General features: G+C 45.6%; 2 protein-coding genes across 3 annotated transcripts; both read right to left on the bottom strand.

Annotated features, from left to right (window-relative positions):
* Window positions 1-6,791: 6,791 nt before the first annotated feature.
* On the bottom strand, window positions 6,792-17,027 carry nfil3-5 (nuclear factor, interleukin 3 regulated, member 5). The gene is made up of 2 exons (XM_062447825.1): window positions 16,733-17,027; window positions 6,792-11,066 (listed from the first exon to the last, which is right to left on the bottom strand). Exon 2 carries the CDS (start codon window positions 10,466-10,468, stop codon window positions 8,660-8,662), a length of 1,809 nt encoding a protein of 602 aa, XP_062303809.1. The 5' UTR covers window positions 10,469-11,066; window positions 16,733-17,027; the 3' UTR covers window positions 6,792-8,659.
* A 3,553-nt stretch (window positions 17,028-20,580) lies between these two features.
* LOC134008698 (nuclear factor interleukin-3-regulated protein-like) lies at window positions 20,581-24,177 on the bottom strand. Of its 2 annotated transcripts, none has more exons than XM_062448198.1 (2): window positions 23,923-24,177; window positions 20,581-23,133 (listed from the first exon to the last, which is right to left on the bottom strand). In XM_062448198.1, the coding sequence occupies exon 2, from the start codon at window positions 22,993-22,995 to the stop codon at window positions 21,718-21,720; it is 1,278 nt and encodes a 425-aa protein (XP_062304182.1). In that variant the 5' UTR covers window positions 22,996-23,133; window positions 23,923-24,177; the 3' UTR covers window positions 20,581-21,717. The 2 variants fall into 2 exon arrangements, with proteins under 2 accessions (XP_062304182.1, XP_062304183.1); XM_062448199.1 differs by lacking the exon at window positions 23,923-24,177 and adding an exon at window positions 23,450-23,892.
* Window positions 24,178-25,239: the final 1,062 nt, after the last annotated feature.

Below are 25,239 nucleotides of genomic sequence, written 5' to 3'. Positions count from 1 at the left end.
CTCACACAAACACACAGACTCACACAAACACACAGACGCACACTCACACAACCACACAGACTCACACAAACACACAGACTCACACAAACACACAGACTCACACTCACACAAACACACAGACTCACAGTCACACAACCACACAGACTCACACAAACACACAGACTCACACAAACACAAACACACAGAGTCACACTCACACAAACACACAGACTCACACAAACACACAGACGCACACACACACCCACACACACAAACACACAGACACACACTTACACAACCACACAGACTCACACAAACACACAGACTCACACAAACACACAGACTCACACAAACACACTGACGCACACACACACAAACACACAGACGCACACTTACACAACCACACAGTCTCACACAAACACACACTCACAAAAACACACAGACTCACCCTCATGCCATTATGCCCCAGTGCTATTTACGTACATGGAGACAGACAGCTGTAAATGGTAAATGGACTGCATTTATATAGCGCTTTTCTACCTTAGCGGCACTCAAAGCGCTTTACAATGTTTTGCCTCTCATTCACCCATTCATACTCTCACTCACACATACCGACGGCAGCGAGCTACCATGCAAGGCGCCGGCCTGCCCATCGGGAGCAACTTGGGGTTCAGAGTCTTGCTCAAGGATACTTCGGCACATGGCCTGGGAGGAGTCGGGGGTCGAACCGCCAACCTTGCGATTAACAGACAACCCTCTCTACCCCCTGAGCCACAGCCGCCCCTGTACAGTACACAGGGTCAACGTCACCCGCTCCAGTCAGCCAATAGCACACCATACCTTTTTTGGGTTACTGTGAGTGAGTGTGTGTGAGTGTGTGTGTGTGTGTGTGTGTGTGAGAGAGAGAGAGAGTGCCAGTAAATTCCACCATGATAAATAACTATCAATGATTCTCAATCAGAATCTAGTGAGTGTGTGCAGGGTCATTGTGTGTATATGCACATGTTTTTGTGTATGTGGTGAGCTTGAGTGTGTTTGAGGAACAGATGGAAGGATAGCTGGTGTCTAATCTGGGACGGTTAATCTGTTTAATACCTACTGTCCAGACCAGAACCGTCGACAACAGGACCTCTCCACTCAATAACCTGGACTGGAGACAGTTACCAAGACAACCACTGGGACAGAGAACTTGCTTTTAAGGGTCTGGTGTGTGCGTATGAGCTTTCACACAGAAGTCTATAGACACACATTACTGGAACTACTATCTAGACAGTTTGGTTGTAGAGTAATGCCAATGATTGCTTAGTGCTTTATAATGTGAAAGATTACTGTTATTGTGTCACAAAACATATTATTTCAAAAGTACAGTGAAAACGGCATATCATCAAACATATTCCATTATTAGATTTTTATGTGTGTGTGTGTGTGTGTGTGTGTGTGTGTGTGTGGGGGGTATATCTCTGTGCGCGTGTGCGTGTATATGTGTGAAAGCTGGTCAAAGGAAGCGGGCTGGGAGCATTGGAAGGAGCATGCTAGTCGTTTTCACAGCGGTGTGATGGATAGGTGACCTGTAGCAGCATGCTTCAAATGATGACACTGCCCCTGTGTCATACGTCTGATGGATCCAGGATATACTATATCACTGTGCAGAACAGTCATTCTGTCAAACAGCGGGAGACGCATGTACACACACACACACACACACACACACACACACACAGAATACGACCCAAGGATGTATGAGCATTGCACAACATCATTGTTGACTCATCTCTCTTTCTCACACACACACACACACACGCACACACACACACACACACACACACACACACACACACACACTCACACCAGATGCCCTAGTGGCCTACTTCCTGATCTTCACCGAATACCAGTTGCTTGACACCCAACTTGGTGGTCTACAATTATCACTAATCAGACTACATCTGCTGCCTATTCCCCAAAGCTAATCTACATCATCCACAGCCTTAAAACCTTCTTAAAAAGCTTTTTTAAATGTCAATTTATTGATTTAGTTGTCTGTTCACCTTAACTTGTGCAGGTCTAAGCAAATACTATGGCTAGTAATCTGTGTATGGCTCAACCTGTATTTGTTTAGTTAGACCTGGGATAATTATGTAGACACATTACACAAAGTCACTGGGGTGCATGTCTTTCAACACACATTTTGCACTTACGGGACTAAGCCATTGGTGATCCAAATCAAGCACACCTATGTTAGGTCATGGGACGCTTTGACGGTGTTGGTTTATCTGTGTGTGACCCCGTGGAATGGCAGTCGGGGGTTAGTTAGGAAAGTTAGGATTGACCTACTTTCTAGCAACCATTCCTCTGACTCTGACTCTGAGACATGCTGAGATTTAAATGCTCTGGACCTGTACCAGCCTGTCTGAGACTCGCTCAGAGAGCCTTCACAACAAGACACTGTCTTGTTTGTTCTCCCTCTTCAGCTCGCTTTTGAACGGTGACCCGCCTTTCTCTGTATCCCTCTCTCGTTCGCTGGAAAAGAAGAACATGATCTTAGGAGCAAGAACATGCACGCGCTCCCTCCCCCCTCCTCTCCCTCCCTCCCCTCCCCCCCTCCCCTCCCCCCCTTCCCCCCTCCTCTCCCTCCCTCCCCTCCCCCTCTTCCCCCTCCCTCCCTCCCCTCCCCCCCTCCCCCTCTTCCCCCCTCCCTCCCTCCCCTCCCCCCCTCCCCCCCTCCCTCCCTCCCCTCCCCCCCTCCCCCCCTCCCTCCCCTCCCCCCCTCCCCCCCTCCCCCCCTCCCCCCCTCCCCCCCTCCCTCCCTCCCCTTTTACTATCTCTATGCATCTCTTCTCAATCTCTCTCTTTATCTCCTTAAAAAATCCTCATGCACATGTACACATGGACACAGACACACATACGAATTCACAGACACGCACACGACACACACACACACACAGAACCCCAACCTGTTCCATATTCCAGACTAAGTTGGAAAAGAGAAGGATTGAGGAGTGGCAAAGCAATCCACATTTTACCAGGCTGACAGCCAGGCATGTTTTGCCAAGGAATTTAACACAGCACACATACATTTGCAAACACATACACTTACACGCACCATGGACCCCTCTTGACTTCATGTCACAAACTAGCTCATCTATTTCCTTAAAACAACAGTGTAATCAATGGCCTCTGCACTGTTGAAAGTAGTCTTATCAGAGATTGGCCAAAAAGATTGTGCTTTTTAATTATCAGGAATCATTTGTGGGAATTATCCCCTTGTAACTCTGGAAACTCGACAAAGTGTTGTTCATTTGTGTGCACTATTATGCTACATGGCAAAAATGCCCGATCAAATTTAAATACAAAAGTATTTGTTATGAGCTTGCTTATGCTTCAAACAAATACATTTGGCTGCCAAAGCAGTAAGATTTCACTTGATAAGATTTCCTAACACTATGTTGTTTATTTAAATTAAGTCAATAGAGAGATTATTACTAGAAACAACTGGAAATCTAAAAACAAGTTTGTCACACCTAGATGTTTCTAGAAGTTTTACAGTGGATAGGTTCAAAAGTATTTTTTACTTTGTTTATCTTAATGAAGGAGCTGTCCCCTCCCCTCCCCCGCTCTTTCTCCTGTTATAGGTGACACCAGAGTAATGTGAGTGTTTTGAGGATCTAATTAAGAGGGATCTGTTCACACATATACACACACACACATACACACACAAACACACACGTACTGTCAGTGGACAGCAACACTAAAAGGAGAAGACAGATGTACAGCACAAGCCGTACCAGCAACGAAAGCTCAACCAAGATTCAAGCTCTCAGTTCAAGCACACACACTTTAACACACACTCCTCAACCCTTATCCACCCCATCCCTCCACCGTGCCCCCTCCCTTCCTCCATCGCTCCACCCCCCCCCCCCCCCCCCCCGCTGACCTACTTTTGCAATGCCGTAGTTACATAACCGAGGTTGTGTTGATCACAGCAGGCTCAGACTACACACACACACACGCACAACCGGGAAGAAACCCAGAAATGTCATCAGTCTCCTCATAAAACACACACCCGTGTGTGTGTGTGTGTGTGTGTGTGTGTGTGTGTGTGTGTGTGTGTGTGTGCGTGCGTGTGTGTGTGTGTGTGCGTGCATGTCTTCTGCTCTGCCCTGCTTTTGTCCATTTTAGCATGAGAGACAGGTGAAAATAAAACACGAGGTCGACCAGTTTCTCAATGTCTGTGTCCCGGGGCAACAGGGTGTGTTAGCAGGTTTGAACTCATATCCTGGCATCCATTACAAACCCTACCTGGGACTGTGTTTACCCTGACTCAAGACAAAAAGGAAATCAAAATGGCCCCCCTTCTGATTCCCTGTCAGCCTAATGATTGTTTTTGCTTCTACCTGCTTCACTAGCTAAATTGACGGAGAACATACACCCACTCTGGACAACAACTTTGGAAAAGGTCTTCAGTGGAATAAAAGGTCATAGGGCCAAAGTTTGTCCTTGTGTTACTTTTGTAGTACTTTCATATCCTGAAAGACACAGGCCCTTTAAATTATATGGCTGCGAACATGGCTTCTAAGACCAGACAAGCACAGTGACTATGCTGAGGTGTTTTTGTTTTCATGTCTGGGAGAGACACGTCATTTACCATCCAAGGAAGCAAACAAGAAAGGTTGTGACCTTTTTATAGACATGAAGATAAAGACCGTGATGTAAAAGCTGTTCAAGGTGTGCACTGCAAATGCCATGGACTGACTGTGCAGTACAGTACAGTACCTTCCGAAGGGGCAGTTTGTGCATGGGGGGGGGGAGTTTGTGTGTCTGTGTGTGTGTGTTAAAATTGGCAGAAAAATAAGTGTTTGGGTTGTCTGAGAGAGGAAAGTGGGTGGGTGTATGTGAACGTGGGTGTGTGTGTGTGGTGGTGGTGCATGTGTGCGTGTGTGTGTTCTGCTGAATACCAGCCTCCCTTGTGCCCCTCGATATGCTCTACTGACCAGCTCCCTGAGGCTACGGCAACCGTCGAGTTGCTCCTCACCGGGAGTTTGTCCGGCTGAACACTGCAGAGGCGCGTGACGTAACCCCCTTTCCTCTCCTCCTCTCCCCGTCAGCCCCCTCTGAATTCCCCTCTCTTTCTTCTCATCCTCCTCTCCTCCCCTCCATCTCTGACCTACTTTTCGCCCTGACCTGCTTTGCAAGCTTCCGCATGCTACAGCTTTTGAAAGGAAAAAAAAGGCTGAAAAAAAGGAGAGAGAGAGAGCGAAAGGGGAGGGGGTGTACTGAGTCTACTACAAAGCACTGCGGTTTTTGCCGGAATGTCACCTTGCCACCACTCAGTAGCTGCCGTGGCAACCTGTCGCGCAGTGTTAGCTCTGTGGTAACTGCATTAGCTGGGCCGTGGGGGTGGGGGGGCAAGGGGGAGGGGGAAGGGGGAGGTCTTGTTACCGCCACAGGAACAATAGGACTCTGTTCAACAACCGTGTGCACTAACACACATGCATAACCTCATGCATGTAGACCCAAAGTAACATACACACAGAGACGTCTGTCAACACGCATGCATACTCAAACACACAAACACATGCACACGTAATACTTCTGTGGTCAGTGACCTAAGTTCTTCTTTGATATAGCAACCAGTTATAATTGATAACCAACCCCTGACTGCCAATCATTCTCTAATGTCTATTATGCAACCATGCGCTGTGACGTAACCAAGCCTTCCAGCTTGTTCTTGACAATCTGCCTTGACGACTAGCTCCAGTTCCATTACATGTATCACCGAACACTTCCTGCAGAGGTGCCGGTCTCAGAAATTCCTCTCTGGCCTTTCTTTCTCTTTTTTTTTTAAGACGTTATATAATTTGTTATGTTCGCTGCAGTGTGATGCATTGTGGGATGATTCCCTGTTCCCACTGTGTCAACACATTTCAGACTATCCCGTCGATGATTCATAGTAGCTCTTGGCGCATAGCCTTATTTCTGTTGCGTAACTCAAACTAATAAGTATAGGCCTACTTAAGTTCATCAGGAGATGCAGGGTTTGTTGTGCCTGCAAATTGTTATCGAAGGTGATCCAACTTACACATCCACTGACTGTCAGTGGGTATGTATGGAAGCAGCAGTTAAGTCAGTGCACAGTTTACATGTCTATGCATAGACCTGCTCTCAGGTTGAGTGAGCTAGCAATTGTAATCTACCTTTTGCAGCCTGCATAATCATAGTGATATGTGATATTCAAGGTACTGTATCTGTTTGTGTGTGTGCAACATAATTCCTGACCCCCCTTAAAGCTGTGTGTGTGTGTGTGTGTGTGTTGGTGTACGTGTCAGTCCGGGAGTTTATGGCATAAATATCTAGGCCACGGGTTATGTCAGCCATGTCAGATTCTGTTGCCCCACAGGGCCACAGTGTCCCCGTGTGTCACGATGATGCTCCTCGAATTACAATTAATCCTCTCTGCCCAGAACCAAGGGGAGAGGGGGATGAGGAGGGTAAGTAAGGGGGGGGGGGATATGTGAACGCTGAAGTGCTGCAATTTTGTTTGTATCTGTGAGGATTTTAACAACCTCATTTATCAGGGGGTCAGGACTGGGTGTTCTGTTCTGTGCTGAAGTTTAAGTGAAGTTAATAAATTGCCCTCTGGGACTTTTGTGAGTTTTTGTTTTGCAGCTGGTTTAAATTGACTGTCCCTGAATGTGGCATTTGTTTTTGGGTTTCCTTAGGTTTTTCACGATGAGTTGGGGCTAGCTTCAACCCTCAGCCTTTACCCTAACGTCCTAATTTGTGACTCAAAGAGAGCAAGAATCACATGAAACGTCTTCAACTTTGGAAATTCCACATACGTTTATTTTTGTTCCTTTCACAATCCAAAAAAGATTTCCCATCATGATCATTGCACTTTCAACAGTGTGAAATATAGCAATATACTACTGGACACAAGCCTCATTCAAATTTCCTCCATTTCACTTAAACCTTTCGGCAAACAACAAACGTTACACAGTATCACAGAGTACAAATGGTGATGGGGGGAGGGGGGGGGCATGGAGTCATGGGTAAACACATATCACAATCAGGAAGAGCATAGGGTATAGAACACAAGGGTTGGGACACATTAATAGCCCAAATAATAATAGAAATGGAATATAATAAAAAATAATATTAATAAAATAAGTAATAAAATAATGGTATCCAAGAAAAAGAGAGAGCCAACTTTACATTTATACACAATGGCCAAAGGCAGGCACCTGGAAGTGAAACAGTTAACATTGTTGCACTGGGCATTACAGATAGAACTACATATAGGTGAGGAGATAGGGGATTGATCAAATGGAGTCTGAAAGAAAGAGGCACATTAGAAAAAGTCAAGAGCAGCTTTGTCTATTGGAACTCAAGTGTACTAACCACTAAAACTTCCAGTGACCCAAAGTTTCACAGAGCCCATGTTTGTGCTTAGGTAGCTAACCCTCAAAATAGGGTTTTTCAAGGGTGAGATGGACTGGTAACTACAGAGTGTCCTCTGGTGATATGCTGAGGCCAGCCTTGACAGTGTGGCCTTACATGATTGTAGGTTTCCCAATGGCTTATCCTCAACATCACCTGGTTGTTATGAAATACTGCAGCATACACAACCTTGATATGACGTACCCAAAACATTAGACATGGAACCCGAAGAGACATGAAGAAATATACAGGTATGATTTTCTACAAGGTGTGGTTCATACAGACATCAAAAGGAAACATTTGAGGCATTTTGTCAACAAGTAAGGACTGTACAAAGACTCCAACAAGGACAGACTGGTAACTTTTCATGTCTACGACTTCCACTTTCCCCTTGTAGTGTTTTTTTTTTTTTTTCTTTTCGTTTTATTCTCAAAATATATTTAAATATATGTAAATCTATATAACCGTAATATACAATCCAAGTGCTTGAAAAGTGATGAGGTGTCTGCTGTGCAGAAGGGGCTGTGGATCACCGTAACTGGTAAAGACGATTTTCATGGGTGGGAGGGGGGAGCAGGAAGAAGAATGGAAGTCTTTGTCTGTGGGGAGGGGGAAGAGACGTATTTCTTTGGTCAAAAGAATGTTCCCATAATGCCTTGCGAACTGTATGCCTGCTGCATCGGCCACCCACAAAGTCAGAAAGTGAGACATTGACCCCCCTTGGCATACCAGAGGTTTGACTGAGTTTGAAGGTCACATGACCCAGGGAGCACCACAAGGCCGGATCAGGGCCTTCTGTCATTTTACTGTCCAACCGTTCATTGGGATATAATGTTTATGTTTTCCAGAGGAAAACGAATCTCACAGGCTGAGACGGTATACGAGTTCCATTCTAGTCCTCCTCACCTTTACTTCAATACCTCCCAGATCTGGGATCAACTGTTATTATTGGAAGTAAGGATGGACGGAGCAAGGTCCATGGAAAGAAAATTGTTGAAACACAGTGAACCATGACGTTGAACCTGCTCCAGAACCGCTGGACTGCATAGCTTGGTAGAGCTAAAGCCATTGTTTGAGCTGTGCAGGTAGTACGCGGTTCAGTTTCTGTCAGTAACAGGGTCATTGTGGGCAAATGGCATAGTGATAAGTTGTGAAATACCAGTGAAATACCAGTTGATGCAGCGGAAGGTCATAGGGCGACATCTTGTAAGTGTCTTTTTTTTGTTTCGGTGGCGTTCACCAGGCCCTACTCCCGCCTGTTGTTACGTTCATTTCTGCTGCTGGCTCCCTTCTTCCCACCTTCATTCCTTGCCTCCTCTCTCTCCTGCGTTGTCTGAGACTCGTCCTCGCTGTACTCGGCCGCATTCTCCACCTCCCCGCTGTCGCCACTGCCGTGCCCACCTTGTTGGTTGCTAGGCAGGGCGAGGTAGGGATGCTGGGGCAGGGTGGGAGATGGCGATGCCGAGGAGGGGGAGCCGATTGGTGCATCCCCTTGGGTTCTGCTTGCACCGTTGGACAGGGCTCTGTACTTGAGGCGGAGCTTGTGGGGCAGGGCTGTGGCTTTCACCTCGGTCTGGCAGTCGATTCCATGGCTCTGGGCCGCCCCCACCATCAAGGCACCGTTTTGCAATGCCCTCTGGTTGTAGCTTCCCATCTCAGAGGAGGATGAGGAGGGGGACTCGTCATCCGTGGATCCCTCCTTGTCGGAGCTGCGGGGGTCCCCGTCGCTGGAGGAGGTGTCCTTACCAGATGAAGAGTGTTCCTGGTAGTACCCCTCGGCTCTGGGCCCCCCTTCGTATGTAAGGACTGGGGGCTCTTCGTCCAAGGTGCTGAGGTAGGCCTGGTGGCGCTGGTAGGAGTGTGCCTTGCCCTCCTCACTGCTGTGGAGGAGCTCTGGGGCAAAGGGGTTCTGAGAGTCCTTGTGGTCTTCTTGGCCTTGGTAGCTGTATGGTCCGACCTCATCATCGTGCTGCTGTTCGGAGTGGCAGTCATACCTCGGTTCTTCGGTCGAGTCGCAATGGCTGTTGGTGTACTCGTAGGGAGGGGAGTCCAGGGTTTTCCTCTCCAGACGCTCAGCGACATCCATGATGCTCTCGGAGGACTTGCAGGAAGGATGCCCTGTCTGGCTGTTGTGAGCCCCAGACGACCTGCTCTGCTGGGCCAGGTCCATCTCCTCTCTCCTCTGGTTGTCCATTGGATAGGAAGTGCTGCCAGATCTGTAAAGGATCACACTCCTCTGGGCAGAGGCACCCTGGGAAGCTGGGCTGGCAGCCTCCTGGTGGTGGTGGAGTTGCTGGTGCTGGTAGTCCATGGCACATTCGGCCTCTTGGGACCTGTGCTGGTGATCATGAAAAACTCCATTGGACATCCCATTGGGGATTTTGTCCATGTCCATGCCTGTGGACTCCCTTTTGATTTCGTAGGCCATGGGTTCAGGACTGTCTCTGGAGGAACCGTCAGACAAGTCTGAGAGGGAACCACGAGGGGAGTACTTGGGGAGCGGGGTGTGACGTTCCCCCCGGCTAGACTGTTCCGCCTCAGAAGAGTCCGAGTTGAGCATTACCTGCGAGGCGCTAGAGTAGCCACTGCTGGAGAAGTAAGGGTTGCCGGTGGGGTTTCCGTTGGTGCCAGCGCCAGCCGCAGAGCTGTTGGAGATCTGCTGGCTTTTCTCCATGTAGGACGCGGTAGTGATCAGGCCAAATCGCAGCTTCAGTTGAAGCAGCTCAGTCTTCAGGCGGACGTTCTCCTCATTCAGCGCCATGACGCGATTCTCCAGCACCATGTCGTTGAGGCGCCGTTTCTCCCTGGAGCGCTTGGCCGCCTCGTTGTTCTTGCGGCGTTTCTCCCAATAGGACGCGTCCTTCTTCTCGTCAGAGATGAACTCCCGCTTGCGCCGGCATGACATGTTGGCCTTGCTGCCTTTACTCTGGCGGCCCGAGCGTGAGCCTCCGTCAGGCTGAGGGGACGGAAGACTCTCACTGTAGTTGGAGTAGGTGTCAACGTCCATGTTGTTTTTGTTGGCGGATGATTGCAGGTGTAGACTAAGGCTTTCCATTGTAGTCTTGTTGGGGCCAGACAAGTCTGGCAAAAAGGGCAAAGGGGGAGGGAAAGGATAAGTGCGTTGTGGAGAGAACCTTTTTGGGGAGGGTGTTCTTTTCCTAAGTTGCAGGATCTGCAAAAAATTCTGGATGAGGTATTTGAGCTCCTCTTAAGGAGAACCTCATTGATTTCGTTGTTAAAGTTCAAGTGTCAAAATTTGGCAAGAATATCAAAAAGAGGTGAAACTCGACGAAAACCTCGCACATTGAACTTATTTCCCAAACTTCACCTCAGACAAACTGAGAACAGCCACTGACTTTTAAGGCAACGCCAAAAAAGTATCTCAGAACTGGTTCAAAGTAGCCGTCAAGTTGGTAATCTCTTGTTGATGGCTTGCAGTTGCGTAGACCGAAGAAGGTATTCTCTTTTTCAAATTGTATCTTTGTAAACCTTAACCAGAGCTTAGCTGTTCGATACTGTGTGGACTGATGCCCTGCTTTTCTGGGGCGTATTACTCAGCGATGTAGGTCACTCCGTCTACTCCAAGGGTTTTTCCACGGCTCAGCGATCCCTAGGGGCCCAGTTTCAGTGCCGCTTGCTCACGAGGAACCAGACTATGGAAAGGAGGAGAAAGAGAGGGAAGATTCATTAGTTGTCTGACTTAAATACTACATTAAACTGTGACCTACATTTGGCATTTCATGTAAAGCTATACTGACCATTAAACATGTTACTATGTAGTCTCCCGATCTATATGTAAAATATTTCCTAGATTTTAATTACGCATCAATACTAGTCACAATACAACTCTGGCTTTTCTAACTCCTGCCAATAGGTGCAGCATGAAACAACCCATGTCATGCAAGATTTGACATCAGCTTACTTAATTTGGACATACATGTTTTATGACCATTCAAATCCAGTCTCAGGCCTGCTATCATGTTCTGCGACTAGCTGCCAAAACCAGCAAGGCTACAAAAGCGGTTAAATGGTAATACTTTCGACAATCCTCTCTTTCATACAAAATAAAGAGAATGGCAAATAAAAGGGGGTTGGATGACTTCTTTCAGACATAACTTATCAGAACACTGGAAGGAGGGATAGTTAGCTGGGAAAGTGAAACGGGTTCGACGGGCACAGGGCAGGAACAAGGGAAGGAGTGGGCAGTGGCGGTTACGGGGTGTACGCTTTCCAGAGAAAAATAGGTCAGTCATACGAGGTGGGGGTTAGGTGCGCGGAGGGCTGGGCGGAGCAGAGCTGTAATGTGCTGCAGAGCTCTTGTGTAAGACCCTGCACTGTCACAGTCACGTAACAAAGACTTGGCAAGGGCTGAGTGAGTGCCAAGGGCTTCAGACAGACAGGCGCAGAGAGAGAGAGGGAGGGAGAGAAGAAGAGCGTGGGAGGGAGAGGGGAAGGTAGGGAAGTTGGGTAGTCGGGCAGTAGGGCAATCATTCAATGAATTAGCGGCTCTTAGTAAATGGATATATTTATAGAAGTGTTTGCCTTTGATAGTGTACAAATGATTGTGTACACAAAAAGTCAATTGAAATGTTATGCCCTCTATTGAGGTCTATTCCTCAACAATTTTGTACATTTGTCTTTTTCAACTTAGTATGTAGCCTATGTCTCCTAGCCTAACCGAAGCTTAGGCAGACACGGATTGTTATGTAACTGTATCTTGACTGGAGGTGGCGGTAGTTTTTAAAAATGTTGATATGGCTCCAGTCCACCTATATTTCAAATAATTCAGCCTGTCACGGTCTCAGTTTAAAACAAAATGCCCTCTAGTCAGGTATCACACAACACACCCGAACACAGAAACCTTGGCCAATACCCTTCTCAGTCAATAACAATGTTGCGGCGTATGCTGTTGATTCATCTCAGTAGTTTACATGCTCTCTTTGTTTTGGGTCTGTGTTTCTCGCCCCGGCTGTTCTGCAAAAATTAATAATGCACCGTTAACATCGGCGTCAGTCATGTGTTATTCGGCATGTTCCCTGCAAACTGACTCGGTGACATAGGCCTACTAATCTAGGTCACTGCTGGGTTAGAATTCATCACTTTGACACCCCATCACTAACAACAACAAGTAAACAGGGCACATCCGTCAAAACAAGACGTCAGTTGGCATCAGTAAAGCTGATAACAGATTTAACAAACGGAAAGACTGTATCGACACGACAAAAATATGAACGTTGTGTGTGTGTTATAAACAGTGGAAATAAATAAATTGGCAATATATTTTGTAAAACATAAAAAATAAAGGAAGCATTTTACAGTGTTCATGTCTATCTTGTGAATCGTTGGTCTATTTACTAGTAAAAGTAAACTAGTGGTTGCGAAATTAATCGCTGGGTAAATCGAATTTCCATTTAATCTGGAGAATTTCTCCTTTAGGAGTTAGTCTCCACTCAATTTAGCTGGTTATGAGCTCATTACATAACCATAATTCCGTTTTATTTCCCTGCAATTTCATAAAATCCCCAGTTACACAACGGAAAAGAGAATGTTGAAATCTACTCTGGGTTTTGCAGTAGTTACAAATACGTTACCAATTTTCTAATACAAAGAATGATAGTTATAGTGGTTTCGGGACAGTCTTATTTGTATACGTGGGGAAACTAACCGGACGACGAAAAGCTCATATCATACCTCATTATAAAAGGGGTAGGCTACTTGGTACGTAAGGAAAAAAGGAAGGTGAGGGAAACGCGTACATACGTGTTCACTGTCCCACTGACCTAGAAACTGCTCTGCGCAGTAAACACAAACCTAGTCTTTGACGGTGCGCCATAAAATAGGTTAGTAGGACTCGAAAGAGGGAGCGGGAGAGAGAGAAGGAATAGAGTGTGCTCTAAAAATAGAGCGGGGTGTGTGTGTGGAGGGGGGGGGGGGTTAAGAAAGGAGGGAGGGAAGAGCGAAGTATGGGGGCTGAAGGAATTCAACCGGTGGACATGAGGCATTTTACAGACACTGCGGTATAAGAAAATTAAAAAACTGATTACGTCAGCAACACCCGATTATAAAATCCCCAATCATTCCAACACCAGTCATAGGGGGGGGGGGGCATAGGAAATGGCATTGACGTCAGAGCACACACCCATATTCCAGCCTAAATCAGGCGTACCAGCTTCACAGAACTGCCGCGCTGGATGTCCAGCTTTACAAGAGGAAATCATTGTGCTACACACACGTGGCAGCAAACAATGTTGGATTATAAAACATTGTACTCTTGCAAGGCTCATAGTTTAGTTTTTATTATGCTACCTACTCAAAAGGGGACATATTGCAACAATGAAACCCTCAGACACCTGAGGGTTTCAAACAAAGAATCAACCTTCCCACACATTTGAGTCAAAACAATGACTCACCATACAATTGTGAACTTTTGGCTGAGGGATATCTAGAGAACATGAACACTGTCGGTCCTCAAGCCTCTCTGATTTCAAGTTCTTTCCTCATCCATCTCTTGAGACACAATCTGCAAACACACACCCTCAAATACTTTGGCCCCTAACTTTGTCTTCCAAGAAAGAGAGACCAACAGAGGGATGGGATTGCAGAGAAGCTCTAACTTTCACATGAACGTGCCTTGCAAAAAACATTCACGCAATCCCACTTACGCGTTTTTTGTGTGCTCTTGGTCATGCAGTAGGATATGCACCTATATTTAAGCTAAATTACCCTTGAGGGCTATCATGGAAAATTAAGTCCTTCATACTTTAAGAATGTTATTGTGTCTGTGACTTGTTGGGAATGTGTTTGCTATATCGTGTAAAAGGAATTACCATTCAGTTAAAACGGTCAAACAAACTACTTGTCAGAGTAGAAGTACTACGATCTTTTTCATGTATTCTTGAATTAAGAGGTACTCAACTTGAAAGCAAAAAGAAACATGTCTGCTTTGGTTTGATTAAGTGGAGTGAGTGAGTCAGGCTAACTCAGCAATTGCAACATCTCTTGGCTTTTTTTTTGGAGAGAGAAAGAAAAAAAAAAGTCCCTAGGATTTGTAGACCTCATTAAAACCCAGAAAGTTGAGATATACTGATGTAATGATTGAACTGTGTCTTACAGACTGTAACTGTGACCTCTATTTTGTATCCCTTCACAGCAGAAGTTGTCAAAACGTTGTGCAAGCGTGGCCTTTGTGACCTGTGTATACAGCCCAGCCAAGCAGTTCTGCTATTTTAGATTCCGTAAAAGGTTTTTCCAAGGAGTGACAAAGACAGAAAAAGTGTTCTGTAGAAAGGCTAGTAAAATAAGTGCAGTTTTTCAACTGTTTCTTGTCCAAATACATCATGTCACCGGTAGGTAAGCAAACACACTGGAAGCTAAGGTTAAATGAGGAACCATGGAGACTGTAAAAGGAAAAAGTTCAAGGTTTTTTTCTTTTTCAGTGTGTCTAGTTAGAGGCTGCTCTCACTGTGTGGTCACAGTCTTTGGCTCTTAACTCATACCTCATGTATTATCCTAACCAGAGGCCAAGTTGACCTACATTTGGAAGGGACTTATGTGGGAGACCAACTGGCAGCCTCAAATTTTCAGCGCTCTGCTGTTTTTTTATGAAGGGAGGTGGGGGGTGGGTTCAATTACATCACATCCTGAAGGTAAGCTAGTCCCAATCACAACCATGTTTAATTATATATTTTAATAACGCATAGCGCAGGCAGGCAAATCACAACTAATTGTTGGCTACTTTATACACCCCATATATATAGAGGGGGGGGGGGGGGAGGTTCCCGATGAGGGTAAATATAGTTGTAGAGGTTTACATTAATAACAGCTTTTTGTGAGATCTGGGTTACATAATGGTTTAGGCTGGAGGAAATAATATATGTCAACCTATGGCAGGTGGGGTGTCTTGATTGCCTGTGCCCAGGGCAATAGTCTTCGTTGCTTGTTGCACAGAAACACCTGGCTTCTCTTTGCATCAGATTAGCACTCATAAGGATTGACTCCTCAAGTCAATGTGTTACAAAAATACATGGAAAATACGAGTAGGCCTACTACTTATTTAAGAAAGTCTTATACAAATCATCATGAGAGAAATACATATTAGGCTATATATTCCAATTCATTACAAAAAACGACAGGGAAATAACAAAAACACTAATTGTCAAATATGACTGGAAAATCTCTATTAAATCATTTTCTATGCCACGAAAGAAACGCCAAAAGCATTCTTTCAACTGCGTAGCTGTTCTCATCGGCTAATAGACTACCGCTGGTATCAAACTATAGCCTACTCTAATGACGTCGGTATTATTTTCAAAGAGTTTCAAAGAGTTTCTGCCAAATATCTGGTTCCACGGTTAAATAACCATTGGTTCCTTCTTTAAAAAAATCATTAACATTTTGTTAAACATTTGTTAAATGCTTAATGTGTTAAAGGGGAATGTCAAAAGACATCTTTATATCCTAGGCCTACAGCTAGATATAGAAAGTGTTACACGTGACAGGCGAACAAGTGTTCCATGTAGAAACGTATAGTGCGTCTCCAGGACTTACATAAGGAGGTCACCGCTAGAAACGGGATGACCCCATCCATAAACTGAATGGTGAAAAAGGTTACGACGCTGCAAACACCACATGGCACTTAAACGAGGAAGTTATTTATAGGCCTATACTTGGAAATCATCACCTTAAATATAACGAACAGCAAGCCTATCAGTGACCACTTCATATAGCTTCTGCAATTTAGACGAATTCCAGTGCACATATAGGCTACTACGTGACACTATCAAAATTGTTGGTTTGAAATTTTGGGGAAAACGCTAATTTAATCTCCGGGGGCGGCCAGAAGGATACATTACACATCGTGTACGTAGCCTACATCCTCCATTCCCTGGAAAATATAATGGGGATTGGGGAAAACGTTTGCCTCGCCTTGACATTGAACACATTGAGGAATGCACCAAGCACGCCTCCAAACCACACAAAAGCATCCCATTCTATAAATAACGCCTGGTACAAAACTCTGAACGCAGCAAATATTCAGTATTGGACAGAGCCACATTACGTGAAAACCACATTTAATAAAACTACTCTGATATAATTGTCTCAAAGTCACAAGCTTGCTACCGGTAGGGCGAGTCGCCATGTGAACAATACCCCCATACAAAAGCATCATCCATGTCTCCAATCTAAAGAGAATACGGAATCAGGTAATCAATTGGGACTATCGCTATATTAATGCACAGTCCTATTACTAACGCAAGAGTACCCTACGTGTTACTATTTACGCACAGAATTCGGCACAAAAGAGAACAATCAAACGTACCTTTACTGAAGTGACGTGTCTCCCAAAAAAATGCACGCTGCCCGACACAAAGCTGTCTCCTTCCGCAGTTGAAGTTCGTGTCCTCTATTTCCTTTCTCTGTTCTCTTCATTCAAAGATGAGCTATCGATTGAAATCTGGCGCGAGTGGTCTGTCTCCGCTCTTAGGTTGGGTCAGTGAGGATGAAGTCCTCTGGATGCTATGTCTCCCGTTTTGCTTTGAGTCTAGTGTTATGTTGGGGACGTGATCCAGTTTCTCTCCCTCTCCCCGCTAGAATGTATGTTAGTAGGTCAGCGGTTGCGTAACAGCGCTTTGGCTGCCTAGTCACGTTTTTGTTCTTTCTCTCGCGCGCGTTCCCTGTAAGTCCCCCCCTCCATTCTTGTCCCCCGTGTCCCTTGATGCCATAACAGTTCACGGGAGAGGGGCCAAGTGACTAAAGACTGGTATAGGCGTAATGCCAGACGTAGAAGCGATTTAGATGTAGGTCAAGGATTTGTAGGCCAGTAGGTTGCAAAAAGGATAATGTAGTAACACCATGTTTGGAGCCAGGATACGAGAAAGGCTTTTTGCTCTTTCATTAATTTGCAAACTCATCACATCAAAGAAAATCACATCATCAAAAAGCAATTTTTCATAAATGTCATTCAATTGAACCCAGACCACAATATAAAGTCTGAACATCGGAAACTGCTTTAAAGGATGTTTGGTCAGTTATTTGTGGCCCACGCTACCCATGCACTGGAGAGTAATAGATTCTGAATATATACATTACATTTAGTCATTTAGCAGATGCTCTTATCCAGAGCGGCTTACAGTAAGTACAGGGACATTCCCCCTGAGGCAAGTAGGGTGAAGTGCCTTGCCCAAGGACACAACATCAGTTTTCATGACTGGGAATCGAACCGGCAACCTTCTGATTAATAGCCCGACTCCCTAACCGCTCAACCATCTAACCCCCATATATAATGATTTAGTTTGGAAATGTGGTCAACCAATTGCTTATTCATTCAAGCTCCCCTGTCCATGACACAATCAGTCTCTTTTCCATCAATAGTTTTTGATTCAGAGTACATTTTTATTTAGTCGTGGCTTCACTTTTATGAACTCAGAACAGCCAGTATATGTTGCTGTTTGTTCCCCATGTGGTTGTAAAGCAGGTCAAGTATCTTTGTCAGCGGAAGTGGACATGTTTTCTCCACAGACTGTCACTGTTGCTGCATTGTGAATGGACGTAGCCCAACAGGTTGTCACAGTCACAATCACAGAATGACAGACCCTCGACCAGCCATGAGCACTTAATGGCATCGCAGTGCAACATAAGTCCTGAGCCTACAGAGCTGGAAACGTCCTCCAAGCCAGTGGGAAAGGGAAATGTGTTTGTATGTGAAAGAGAGAGAGAGATCCATATTCCACAGATCCATACCCCCCCACCCCCTTCTCCTTGGGCTCAGTCTGCAGACAACCTTGAGGAAACGTTGGCCTTGAACATGGGCTCTCCCCTCCCGGCGCATTCAAACCGACCCCCCCAAACCAGCCGTACCCCATCCCCCATCCCCAACCACCCGTCCAGCTGCGACTGCATGCGAACGTTGCCTTGGCGACCGCCGTGACGAGTGCCTAGCAACCAGCAGGCTCTGGGTGCCATGGATTAGGGCAGAGGGTTGTGGACTGGAAGGGATGGCGATGGCGATGGGGGGAGGGGAAGGAAACCCACTGGTGTCTCTTTCAGTATTGTTGTTTTTGTCAGCCTGTGTGAGCTTGGGGGCTGGGTGTGTGTGTGTGTGCCTGTGTGTATTGGGGGGGCTGGGTGTGTGTGTATGTTGGGGGGGGGGGGTCATGCTAGCCGAGTTCTGCTACTGGTACGTTTATCCTGTCACTACAGTTTGTTGTGTGTGTGTGAGTGTACATATCTACTCACATTTTCATGTGTCAAACATACTGTACTATTTTATATATGTAGAAAGAGTTTATTCAGAAATTTGGAAATTGTACGTAGCCTAGATATGAAATGGAAAGGCAACACTTTGTCAACAACCTCCGCATGTGTACATGTGTCTGAATAGTCCTATTTTGTCTGGACTGGGAGTAAACCAGAATAGCTCATTGATGAAGCTCCAATGTGAATGAAGACCACTCAAATTCTGTTATATGGCGCTACCTAGTGTTGATTTCTGAAATACCCCTAAATCCTTGTTTCAAGGTCTGACCTGTGAGATAACAGTTTATGTGATGCTGCAACAGGGCCTTTTGTTAAGTGTCAATTCTCCTGTTGGGCAGACTTGAGAAGTCTATGTCATGTCTTTAGAGATTCTTGGAAATATCTCTCAGAAAACGATAGAGCTACTCTTTTTCTTCTCTCAAAGAATCTAGTCCTGTCTTTCTTCTCTTTCTTCTCTTAATCCTCCCTCGTTATTCTTCTCTTTTGTCTCTCTCTTTCTCTCTTTCTCGCTCTCTCTCCCTCTCTATATCCTTCCCTCTTTCTCATGCTTATCTACTCCCTTTCACTAGGCATACATTTCTGGGCAAGTTGGCCAGGCCAGAGTGAGCCAATCAATAATCCCCCGCCCCTTATCCTCCTCGATGCTTAAAATAGCTCTTTTCTTCCTGCTGACGTGATACATATGAGTCATCCTGGTACCCAGGGTCTTGTGCTTTTTCCGCACAACCCCCCCCCCCCCCCCCCCCCCCCCACACACACACACACACATTCCACATCCATGCAGTGAGGGCTGATTCCATGTTCTCTCTCCTCAGTAAAACACTGTTTGTGTTTACACAACGGTAGTGTCACATGCATTCACTCGTATCGTGTCCTACCGCATTGACGATATGTGCCTGGAAATACACACACCAGACTACAGGTGCAAATGAATTGCACAAATGCAAAATAAATGACTGTTACAAGCCTGACAAAAGGACAGCTCTGTGGTACTGCGCATCAATAAACAGCACAGAGGTCAAAACCCGACCTAGCACACGATTGGCTCTTCATCCCTTGTGTTTGTTCTTTGTCCTAATCTTGTCTTCTGTAATGCAGCCCTCTGTCGTGCGTCACAGCGCTCGCAAGAGAGAGAGAGATGGAGAGATAGGCAGTATGAAAGGACAGTGAAAGAGTGGACACAGAGGGAGAGGAGGATAGAGATGCAACGAAATGGAGAGGGGGAGAGAGAAAGAAAGACAGGGAGAAACCAGATCTTGTCAGCCTTCTTTGTGGCCACAAGGGACAACCGTGCCTCATTTAAGGCACCAGCACGCAAACAGACAGCTATATATAGACAGAGGGAGAAAGAGGAACTGTTACATCATCACACTATCAGAGCACACTGACTCCTCTCACACACTGAGATATGCCCTCACTGTCATATCATTTGGATGAAAGCAAATTAGTGCCTTACAAGACAGCACTTTGTAATCAGCTTAGTTGTTATATGTGGTAAATCATTACATTTACTTTACTTCAGTTTGCATCAAGCAATATATATAAAACATACAAATGCTGTTTGCATTGTTGCATCTTTTATAACAACCAATGTATGACATGAATGATGTATGCCCTTGGCACGTTACAATTGTGAACTATACATTTTTTAAATAATTTTTGGTTTGACTGAGCCTTGCCAGTGATAGCTCGTTGAACCTGTGTAATAAGTTCCACAAGGGGAACAGTTTGTATCTGGTAATTCAATTGTTATGAAGGTACACTATTGACTATTATTTACAAAAATAATAATTCTCAGCCAAGCTTCATCACATAATGTAACTGGAAACATCAAAAAATGTAATTCTTCTGGATAGGCTATTGTAGTAATTGTGGCTAATATGAGTCACACAATAACATCTTACAAGTCGAAAGAGTTAAAAAATTCAACAACATTTTATTTATATTAACAGCGCAGAATATGACATGTAGCTATTTCAACTTTGCATATTCACAGTGCATTTATATTTTACTGTTAGGCCTATTTGAAGCACAACAGGGACTGTAAACAAACAACATGATGGATACAACTACAACAGCAGATACTGTAAGCACATTGACAGCGATTAAAAACACGATAAATGGCTAATCATCTACATCCCAGAGAATAACCAGCGTATTTTTACTAAGCTGTGCTCAAAACGACATACTTTAATTCTCCAGTGTTTCAAACTGACCTGTTCAGTGTAGGCCGAGCGTAAAAACATGTATTATTTATGTATATATATAAAAATATCACTTGGAAAGAGGACATCACAGTGCCAGAATATCATTACACACATAGAGAACCCATCAAGATTGGACTGAAATCAAACACAAAACATTTAAATATCCTGTTTGGGTTCGAATTTCTGTTGGAATGTGTTGCTTTGTCTTTCTTGTGCTTGTGAACTGATAGTATACGAAAATGAAATAGGACACTGCCAGCATCGCTGGATTGTTAGTGTGAAGCAGAATGCTGGTCTGGTATGCTTCTGTTGGTTTATTATTTGTTGCTAATGTCTCAATGCTATTTGCCATTCCTGGCCCAATTGCTAGTCTTTACTGCTGTAACTGCATTTTAGCCATTTTTGACATTTTAAGAGTTTTGAATGAAGTCTCCTTTTCTTTTTTTATGCCTACTACTTAGTTGTTGCATGCCATGTCACAAGAATGTACTTGTCCAGAATGACCTTATGTGGTTCCGTGCACATGGTAATTATTCTATCTGACTTTGAATGTGAAGTAGCTATCTGAAGCAACAGTTTGAATGAGAATGACTGGACCAGTTTCAGAACTGAATTAAGCCAAGTTTAGCTCTAAAATGTGAATAAACACATCAACAGAAGATCGTAGTTGAAATGATGGTTCCAGGCTTGACTGCAGTTCTAAAAGCAGAACCCCAAAGTCCATGGTGGAATCGCCAGAATAAGTAAGAAGTGTCTTATTCCGTGTCCACAGTGATACGATGATATGATGTTCAACGCCCCAACCGCCCTAATCTGTGTGAAGTAGAATGTTCCGGCGCCCTCACACCAATTTAGAGAGCAGCTGCTGGGAGAAGAGCTTCTTGAGCTGGGCCACCTCATGTGAGAGGGAGCTGAGCTGAGACTTGAGGGCACCATTCTCTGCCACGTACTGGGAGTCCGTTGGGTTCTGCTGTGGCGGGGAGCTGTAACCTAAGGACGGGGTGTAGGGGTGCGACGGTTCCTGCCCGCCGCGGGCTTCCTCCCTGGGCCATGTCGCGTTGCCCTCAACCCTGGTGTCCCACCTGGCCTGGTTCCTCTGTTGGAGATTTGGCCCCACCGTGGCTATGGGGCAGCCGCGCCGGCTCTCTGGGGAGACGGACACCGAGGCATCCCCACCGTCACTGCCGCCGCCGCCGCCGCCAGGGGCCTTGAAGCGGAGTTTGTGAGGGAGGCTCTTCATGCCTTCGCCGGAGTCCGGTCTGCCGTGGTATCCCCCGTCGGCCTCCGGGGGGCAGGAGTGGGCCTCGTAGCCTGACTCCTCAAGCCTGCGTGGGGACGGACGCCCGTGCTCGCCCTGTCCGTCATCGAAGAACACGGGGCTTCCCACGCTGGAGCTCCCTGGGGTGGAGAAGCCCGAGTCCTCCGACAGGCTGCTCCCGTCCCGGCCGGCCCCGGCTCCTCTCACCCCGTAGGGACCACCCTGCTGGGGAGGATGGGAGTGAAGGTAGGGGTGGTGGTGGTTGTGGCTGGTGTTGACACTGGGGGTGTTGTTGTGAGGGTATGGGGTGTCAGAGTTGGGGTGGTGGTAGTAGCGGGGGCCGTGGGGCTGGGGGCAGGAGGGAGGGGCGGAGAGGGGGTGGATGGCCACGTCGGAGGGGTCCTTGACCAGGCCGAAGCGGAACTTGAGGGCCAGGAGCTCTGCCCGCAGCCTGGCGTTCTCCTCCAGCAGGCCGAGCACGCGGGTCTCCAGCACCATGTCGTTGGCGCGCCGCTTCTCCCTGGAGCGCTTGGCCGCCTCGTTGTTCTTCCGACGCTTGTCCCAGTAGCCCTCGTCCTTCTTCTCGTCGGGGATGAACTCCCGTTTGCGTCGAATGGCGCTGTCGTCGTCCGAGCCCGCACTACTGCCACCACCTCCGCTGGTGGATCCCTCCGTGCGCTTCAGGGCGGAGCCGCGGCCCAGGAGGGTGCGGGCCAGCTGGCTGTTGGAGGTCAGGATGGAGACAGCCTCGTCGGTGAATGACAGAGCCCCGCTCAGAGGCCTTGGCTCCAGGCCCTCCCCACCCAGACGAGGGGGCCCTGACAGCTCCTGGAGCACACTACCAACACCATGATCCTTCATAATTAAACACTCGGAAACGGCAAAGGCTAAACTCAGGGGCAGTTGATTTGTGTTGCTGGATGGGAGTTGCCGTTTCAAATGTCACTTCCTTCTTCCTGTGAAGAACGCTGGTTGCGATGCGCGATGCAATGCACCCACCTAGTGGCGAAAGACAGGGATTGAAAAGAAAAGAAGCGTTATTTGGATTCACATAACGCTTACGTAAGATCACAACACAGATTTTGCAATCACCAAGCATTCCGGCAACACAATAGCTGACGGTTTACACATTTTTATAGGTAAAAGTCAAAGTATGTGTAGTAGCCTAGTTTAATTAGTTATAGCAACTCTACTGCAACACCGGTTACAACTACATGATGCAAATGATTGAAATCCACAATTTTAAAAAATTGTACCGTTCAAGAATCGGAATGCATTGTGTATGATAGTTTTCGAATAAATAAAGTTAGTTTACATGCGAAAGTACTGCACAGGGATGGAGCACAGCAATCCAGTATTATTTGCAACAGAATGAAACACAGATCGAGAATGCGCGCTGGTTGCGGATTTGCCTGGAGGCAAGTCATTTCCGAACATTATGCAACATTACAGCAAGGGAACATTGAGTCCACATGCTTCTGCACAGCCGCTGCCCCAGAAAGTAACCTGCTTGGCAAAGTTACACTGGCAGGTGATAATTTTATGGGCTCACCTAATACAACCGACCTTATAAATACAGGCTGTAAGATACAGATAATATGATATGATATTATATACAAATATAAATAAATGTTTGTTACAGTTATCGCTGCATTTTTTTAAACAAAAAGTCACATTCATTAGAATAAATCAGTTTACATAGCATTTCACACACTGACATATGTCATAAAAATATTATCATAAATGTGAATATCGGTTTCCCTAGAATGCTCATTAAAATACACTTACCATTCAATTAAACCACAAAAAAAGCATTTGTCGTGTAAACCACCAATAAAAACTCTGAATCTGATATAGCTTAGTTATCGCAATTTCTGATTTATTACAATGGCCTGTGGCGCGCGTCTTTCCCACAGGTCGTCCTGGTTGTTTCTGTACAGCGAGCTCAGCCGCAACTCATATTTGTTTCTGCATCCCCCAGGTTCAGATCGGGTCGTAGCCTCACCTCGCTTGAACCCTCCGCGGCCTTAGCGAGAATCGACGGATAAAAAACCGCCTCCCCCACGAGCATGTGCGCCACCCAGTCAGAGAAAAGCAAGCCTATCCGCTTTCAGCTGCTGCGCGTCACGCAGTATTTTCTCACTCCAATCCACCTTTATTTTCTTCTCTCAGGCTGAGTGTGATAAGCTTACATTGTAATCTTTAGAGAGAAATTGAAAGTACAACAATCCTTCAAGGCTTACTTTACGTCGAAATGTTATTTGGTAATTCATATTGTGAGGGTTCCTTTATGGTGAACGTCGTTTGATGTTCATGTTCTTTCCAATGCACACATTAATACCTCACAAATCTTTTCGCTCATGCTTTGAATGTAAAGATTAAAGTGTGTAGAATGAGGTATAGAAACAAGATTTACTTGTGCAAGATGTAGCAAAATGTTCTTAAGGATGTAAGGTACTGTTGACACAACGTCCAAAAGTGAAGTCTTAAGTGAACTTTCGACATTAAACACACTGCTTTTTGCACTGCATTACAAAATTGTATCTTGTACATTTGTATTTTTTGTAATATTTGTATTTTTGTATTGTAAATTACGGCAACTTATATTTTATTTTATTGTATATTTAATTTAATTCTAATTCCACTTAGTACTGCTACTTTATGTACCCTTAGTATAGATAGTCCACATATTTAAATTTTAGGTCCCTATATGTTTATTGTATGCACCTTCCTGCCAAAGCAAATTCCTTGTCTGTGCAAACTTTCATGGCAAATAAATCCCATTCTGATTCTGATTCTAAAGTGGCACACGTACATTTTTGTATGCATGGAATACCGGTTTGAAGCGGTTGACTCACATCTTGCCTATACGTTTGTGAAGGGTCTATTTATAATTCATAACCTTTTAAATATAAATGAAAATAGATATGGGAGCAGAGCTGCATGTGAAAGTGAATTAAAAGCATAACCAACGTTGCCAAACATTTGGTGACCTCGCTTAGCACACGCTCTCAGTGACCTGAAATGCCCGGAACACAAACTCGAGCCCTACGGCCATTATAGTAATAAGCTGTGTTATTACACAACTCAGAGACTCTCTTTTAC

This window comes from Osmerus eperlanus, chromosome 22, assembly GCF_963692335.1.
Source record: "Osmerus eperlanus chromosome 22, fOsmEpe2.1, whole genome shotgun sequence".
NCBI classification, from domain to species: domain Eukaryota; kingdom Metazoa; phylum Chordata; class Actinopteri; order Osmeriformes; family Osmeridae; genus Osmerus; species Osmerus eperlanus.
The sequence above is the reverse complement of the archived record's forward strand: the minus strand, read 5'-3'. Positions and strand labels throughout refer to the sequence as shown.

Excerpts from the sequence above, each read along its gene's own strand:
- nfil3-5 (XM_062447825.1), bottom strand. The coding sequence starts at position 10,468 with ATGGAAAGCCTTAGTCTACACCTGCAATCATCCGCCAACAAAAACAAC.
- LOC134008698 (XM_062448198.1), bottom strand. The coding sequence starts at position 22,995 with ATGAAGGATCATGGTGTTGGTAGTGTGCTCCAGGAGCTGTCAGGGCCC.